Consider the following 7,139-nt stretch of genomic DNA (forward strand, 5'->3'; position numbering starts at 1 on the left):
TATATATATATATATATATATATATATATATATATATATATATATATATATATATATATATATAGTGTTACTATTCATCATCAGGGTGCAGAATAAGTTATTCTTCACCCGAGGTAATCTTACGATCATTTCATAATTAAATTACGTTTCGAATTCAAATAATTACATTCCTGTTGATTAACTACATAAAATTTGACATAAAAAATAAAAATATAGGTCATAAGACAAGAAAATTTGTAGTTTATGTGTATTTTAGACTATGTTTTTACATTTGTAATTTTACATAACATAAAATATTTTTTACGGCGGTTATATATTTTCTTACGGTCCCTTTTTACGTTGAAAATAAGACAAAACTTACGGAACGTAAAATTACGGTGCATTGATAGTACAATAGAGGGGGTGAAGAATAACTATTCCTCATCCAGGATGACGAATAGCGCGACTCTCTCTATATATATATATATACTAATGGGGCACCGTGGCAGAGTGCGTCATTACTAGTTTAAACTAGTAATGGCGCACTTTGCAACAATGCGCCATTAGTAGTTTTGCAAAAAACAGAATAAAAAAATACAGTAGTGGCGCACTCTATGGCTGATGCGTCATTACTAGTTACAACTACTAATGGCGCACTTTGCCCGGATGCGCCATTAGTATGTTTGAAAAAATGAAAAAAGAAATTATTACTTGTGGCGCACCTTGTTCCTGGTGCGTCATTAGTGTCTTCCACACTAATGGCGCATCACCACATAGTGCCCCATTAGTATATAGTAGTGGCGCACCACTTCTCTGGTGCGTCATTAGTGTCAATTTCATCTATAGCCCTTTTTCTAGTAGTGTACGCCAAACTACGCCTAGTCGCCACTGCCACCGCCACCGCCGTCATCGTCGTCTACATGCCGAGAAGCCTGTAGAAGCGGGTGTAGTCGCCGTCGTCGCCATCGTCGCCGTCGTCGTCGCGTGCCTCGCCTGTGCCGCCGTCCCAGCTGCAGCCCTGGCCAGGGCCGCCGACACGAGGTGGGGCGCTGGACGGCCCGACTGCGTCCTCCTCGTCGCTGTCAAGAATGATGACGCCGTCCTCATCGCGCCCACGGCGCGGGCCTGGAGCTCCGCGTACGCTCGTCGATGGCGGCGTACCTGCTCCCGAACGTAGTCCTCCTTCTCCCACTTGAGGACGGACTCGTCGTCGGGGCCACCATCTCGACGTGCTCCGGCTTCACCGGGAGCAATCTCGGCTCCGGCTTCGGCGTCCACCGGCGGGGAGGTCGCCTTTTATAGCCGCAGTCGGGCAGCAACGGGCTTCATGCCGGGCGACGTGTGGCGGGAGAGGGTGGGACGCGCGTCGCGGCGCGTTCACTGTGCCGCCCGTGAGGCATCAATGGAGGCTGACCGTTGCGGCAGCCTTCACATCGATTCCCGCAGAAAACGAGGCGATGAGGGCAACGAAACGGCGTCTCGCTGACTCGGCGGCCCATCCTCTTTCGCGTCAAAAACGCTCACCCCGGCTTCCGGGGCGCCCTCAGCACGCCAGGTTCGGTCTGGATTCGCCGACGCCATTTTTTGCTCAAATCAGCGAAAAACGGACTTATGGAATAGGATTGGACCAAATTTTGGACGCGGCTGGAGATGCTCTAACGTGGCTTGCAGCAGGCGCCGCGTTTCTTCCCCACCCCGCACAAGGTGCCAACCGGAGGAGCCGCGATCAGGGGCGCGCAGGACAAACAAGCCTGACGGAACTGCTTCGATCACCGCCACTGAGAGCTTGCAGGCCAAGCCGAGCTTTCCTTGGCCCGGGGCTCGCCGTGACGTAACGCCTGACGCGCATGACCGAGACCCGCCGGATTATTCTAGATTTGATCGACTGACGAGTGTGCGACCACACTGGCACAGCTAGCCCAGTCCTTCAATGCGTGAGATCCAAGTAGCATACGCCTCTAGATTCTAGAAGGATAATAATCAATGAGTACGTGTCACGCCAGCCGACATGTATTTAACCCCTCCCACCACAGCCCACACATGTAGTACGAGCGGCCGTGCTTCTCCTGGATTTCCTCTCCTCCACCGTACCGATGGCGACCGAGGGCCTCCGGACGCTGCTGGCGGACGCCGCTCGCTCCCCGTGGGGCGTCGCCGGCGCCGCGGCGGCCGTGGCGCTGCTGTGGTTCGCCGCCTGGGTCCTGGAGTGGGCGTGGTGGACGCCGCGGCGGCTGGGCCGGGCGCTGCGGGCCCAGGGAATCACGGGCACCCGCTACCGCCTCTTCACCGGCGACATACCGGAGAACGCCCGGTGCAACGCCGAGGCCCGGTCGCGGCCCATGCCGCGAGGTGACCACGACATCGCCCCCCGCGTGCTGCCCATGTTCTCCAACGCCATTAAGGAGCACGGTAAGCTTTTCAGTCCTGAAATCCTGAAGTTCTTCATTTTTTGTGGCGTCAGGACGAGTAGTGCCTGCGCTTTGAGCCATCTGCTAGCATCGCCTTGCGTCGGAGCATGTGCTTGTTGGGAGATTAACTTAAACTGGGCTGCGCACTAACAGTTGTCGGAACTTCTTTTCAGACGCTTTGAACTTTCCTGATATAAAACCATGTGCTCAATCTAAGCCATTGCTACAGCCAGTTAACGCGGGACCCACATGTCATAATTCTGCTTAACTGACCAATAAAAGCAATTTCGGTTTTTTTTTTTGTGACCCGTTAGTCCTAGATTTGTGGTTTTGTGATACCACAGCCCCAAGAGTAGTGTATTTGTGCAATCTCTCCTTTTCTATTCTTCCAGGGATGTGCTCTGAATCTCTGATACACTGCATAGCATGTTCGGCATGAAAGACAGAAGTCGTATGTTTGTGGGATATTTCATATTTGCGGGCATGTATCTTGCTAGAGCTACTAACAAACCACATCATGCACTTCAATTGTCATATCACAAAATATCTTTCTCGCATTTTTTTAACAGAACAGAATATCTACTGTATCTCCGAATGCAGGGAAAGTGTCCTTCACTTGGTTTGGCCCAACGCCAAGGGTGATGGTTCCAGACCCGGAGTTAGTGAGAGAAATTCTGTCCAACAAGTTTGGACACTTCGGGAAACAGAGGAGCACCCGCATTGGGAGGCTGCTAGCCAACGGGCTTGCAAATCATGAAGGCGAGAAATGGGCAAAGCACCGAAGAATCCTCAATCCCGCCTTTCACCATGAGAAGATAAAGGTACCCGTTCAGTGCAAATTTCTAGTGGCTTCCAATATTTTCTCACTTCGAGTCGCAACATGCATGGGTAAAAAAGATGCAGGATAATGCGCGCTTTTCATAGGCCGATGTGTTTCGTTTGCAGAGGATGCTGCCAGTTTTTTCTGCTTGCTGTGAAGAGATGATTACAAGATGGGAGAATTCGATGTCCGCTGACGGATCGTGTGAGATTGACTTCTGTCCTGAGTTCCAGAATCTTACCGGAGATGTCATCTCGAGAACAGCATTTGGTAGCAATTTTCAGGAGGGGATGAAAATATTCCAGCTGCAAGGGGAGTTAGGTGAACGGCTGATACAGGCATTTCAGACACTTTTTATCCCAGGCTACTGGTAAGTTCTTTTCTTGCACAAAAAACAAAAAATCCTTCGATTTGCAGACATGAGTACTTATAAACTTTATATCACAAGCTCGTAACGTTTCTAGCAAATGGAGTAGTGCACTGCATATATGGTCTGTGACATTTGACGAAAAATAGGTATTTTAGGCACATGCAGTTTAACTCCCCTTAGAGGTGCTCAAATGAAATTTGAAAGGAAACTACTAGACTTTTTTTACAAAGTGAAAAGTTCGTTGAAAAAAAAAGGCTGATCAAAGGAACATTTTGTCTTTCGATGGTAAAGATAAATAGTACTCCATCTTGTAAACTAATATAAGAACTTTTAGATACAGAGCGAGTAGCAACCAAGATTTTCTTTCAAATGCTGACATGTCAGAACATTTTCAGGTTCTTCCCAACAAAGAACAACAGAAGGATGAGAGCAATTGATCGTGAGATCCGCATGATTCTGCGAGGCATTATTGGGAAAAAGGAAAGAGCTATTAAAAATGGTGAAGCTAGCAGCGATGACTTGCTAGGATTGCTCTTGGAGTCAAATATGCAACAATCAAATGGGAAGGCAAATCTAGGACTGAGTATTGAAGATATAATTCAGGAATGCAAGTTATTTTACTTTGCAGGTATGGAGACAACATCTGTCTTGCTCACATGGACACTAATTGTGCTAAGCATGCACCCAGAGTGGCAAGAGCAGGCAAGAGAGGAAGTGTTGCATCACTTTGGAAGAACCACACCAGATTTTGAGAACTTGGGTCGCCTTAAGATTGTAAGTGCGAAATTGATGATAATGTGATGTTTTAAGTTACAACGGTTGGAATAATGTTCTTGATCTTGTGTACTATTTTGCAGGTTACAATGATTTTCTATGAGGTTCTTAGGTTGTACCCGCCAATAACCTTCCTTACGCGAAGAACTTACAAGGCAATGGAGCTTGGCGGCATCAAATATCCGGCAGGCGTGAACCTTATGTTGCCCATTCTGTTTATCCACCATGACCCTGATATTTGGGGAAAAGACGCAAGCGAATTCAATCCACAGAGGTTTGCTGATGGCATCTCAAATGCAGCGAAACATCCGGCGGCATTCTTTCCTTTTGGAGGGGGTCCTCGGATATGCATCGGCCAGAACTTTGCGTTGCTGGAAGCAAAGATGGCTCTGAGCATCATCCTCCAGCGCTTCTCGTTCGAGCTCTCGCCGTCCTACATTCACGCACCGTACACCGTGATAACCCTGCAGCCGCAGCACGGTGCGCAAATTAGGCTGAAGAAGATATGAGCATGCTTTCTCATGGGGCAGTGAATGACTGAATGTTAGCTTTTGGCTGAATAAACATAGCAACTAGTTCATGTTGTAGTCGCAAAAAAATAGGTTTACTTTTGTGTACTCTTTTTTGAAATAACTGAGCGAATTGAGATAGTAGTTTCAGTTGAATTGCTCGTTTGCTTCAGTTCATAATAGTACTGCAGGTCTGTAACTTCCATTCAATGGAACTCCTATCATGATGCTCGCAGAAAAAAAGCTCCTTCTATCAGGCTAAAGAAAAAATGACACTGAAAAGTCTTTCTTACACTGGAGTTGTTTACCAGAAATTGTCTGCATTATAACTGTGCTCAATCAAAACTCGGCATGAATCCAAAGGGAGAAAAACAAACCTGGAGATAGTAGTTTCATGTATGCACTAAAGAAGAATTAATTATAACCATGCTCAATCAAAGCTCAGCATGAATCAAAGGGAGAAAAACAAACCTGGGGATAGTTGTTTAATGTATGCACTAAAGAAGAATTAGAATACAGATAAAGCTCAAGAATGCCTTTCATAGATCGAATTCGAAGCTTAAAAAAACCAACTGGACAAAAAAGAATGATATCCCACTATACAACGACTGTAGGTATGCCTTTTGTCTATCAAGTTGACAAACTGCTAGTATTCGCGAAAAAAAGGGGCACACAAACCAAATACATATGTAAAATGGGAAATTATAGGTAAATTTGTGAAAACTTTGATGTACTTCCATGCAACAGGAGCAACAGCTAAAATTTACATATTACAGTTTTTTTTCTAAGAGACCAAGGATTACAATCTTTTCATGGGTATGAATCCTACACAAACAATTGGACATTCACGCACCCTTGTTCTAGCATTTGCGCAAAACAGACTTAGGGGGTGTTTGTTTCTAGGGATTTTTTGGTGTAGGGACTAGAAAAAGTCCCTCTTAAAGACTTTTTAACCAAACAGGAGGGACTACTAGGGACTAAAAGTTGCTTTTTGGGACTAAATGAAGAATACTCTCAAGGAGAGTCTTTTTTGGGACTTTTCCAATAATATCCCTTCATGCACCCATTGGCCCGCCGCCCCATGGTGTTGTTGGTTGTTATTTTTCTGTATACTAGGGGTAACATGGTCATTTAATAACCTCTAGGGACGGACTAGGGACTTTTTACTCTTTGGAAACAAACAGGGAGAGACTTTTTAGTTGGGACTAGAAAAAGTCCTAGGACTTATGAACCAAACAGGGCCTTACACGCTGTTTTAACTGACTGGTATGCAACTGAGTTTAGATGCAGGTCACCACAATAAAGGTGTCATTAGCAGAAAATCACCCCTTTGCAATCTGTGGCAAACTTTACCGTACGCAAAGACCAACACTGGCAAACAATACTGATGATAAATGTTAATTGCTTTGATGACGTCACTAATTGTTCGAGCCCGTCAGTCAGACTGAGTTGGCAAAAAAAGTGCCACGAGGGCACCTGTTGAGTGTGCCGAGGAGCTGTGCCAGTCCGCCGTGGGCATGGCACTGGCTTGTAGAGCCATCTCCATCATCCTCCTCCCCCTCCTTCCCTACCGCTACCGGCCAGGGTTCGCATGGAAGCCACCCAAGACCGACGCCACGACGGCCCAGTGCCTGCACGCGAGCCCTCCCATCTGCTCCCCTCACCTCCACACCTCTGCCTCCCTATCCGACGCATTGCACCGCCTAGACAATGAATCGGTCAGGGCTGCAGGGCAATAAGCCAATAAACATGGTGATTCCAATTTGGCACTTCAGGCGCCCATTTGTATGCAGGCGTCTGAAGTTCCTCCGCGCCGGGCCGGCCCAACTCCCCTTCTGTTATCTGTTTTTTGAAAACGCAAAAAACTGCGCCCATAGAGTGAATCTAACCGGTGACCTCCCACTTCGAGGGACGCTGCACTAACAACACGGCCACTTAGCCTGACCTAATAAGTTGCAGCTTTTTCATATTTTCTTCTTGCTTCTTTCCCTTTTCCTTCTTTCCTTTTTCATTCTTTCCTTTTTTTCCCTTTTTCCTTTTCTATTTTTTCTTCTTACTTATTCGATGAAAAGAATCAATTTTGTGAACATATTTTTGAAATCGATGAATTTTTTCAAATTCGATTCACTTTTTCTATTTTTCGTTGAACTTTTTCACTTTTTGATGAGTTTTTTTTTCAAATTCGATGAACTTTTTTCAAATTTATCAACTTTTGTATTTTTGAACTTTTTTAAAATCCATGAATATTTTTGAATTCATGTTTTTTATCGATTGATCAA

At 45.9% G+C, this 7,139-nt stretch overlaps 1 protein-coding gene across 1 annotated transcript; it reads left to right on the forward strand.

Moving 5' to 3' along the window:
* The first annotated feature begins 2,010 nt into the window (after window positions 1–2,010).
* On the forward strand, window positions 2,011–5,035 carry LOC123148943 (cytochrome P450 72A15). The gene is made up of 5 exons (XM_044568469.1): window positions 2,011–2,388; window positions 2,988–3,208; window positions 3,333–3,577; window positions 3,973–4,351; window positions 4,435–5,035. The coding sequence occupies exons 1-5, from the start codon at window positions 2,073–2,075 to the stop codon at window positions 4,858–4,860; spliced, it is 1,587 nt and encodes a 528-aa protein (XP_044424404.1). The 5' UTR covers window positions 2,011–2,072; the 3' UTR covers window positions 4,861–5,035.
* The last annotated feature ends 2,104 nt before the right edge of the window (window positions 5,036–7,139 follow it).

This window comes from Triticum aestivum, chromosome 7A, assembly GCF_018294505.1.
Source record: "Triticum aestivum cultivar Chinese Spring chromosome 7A, IWGSC CS RefSeq v2.1, whole genome shotgun sequence".
NCBI classification, from domain to species: Eukaryota; Viridiplantae; Streptophyta; class Magnoliopsida; order Poales; family Poaceae; genus Triticum; species Triticum aestivum.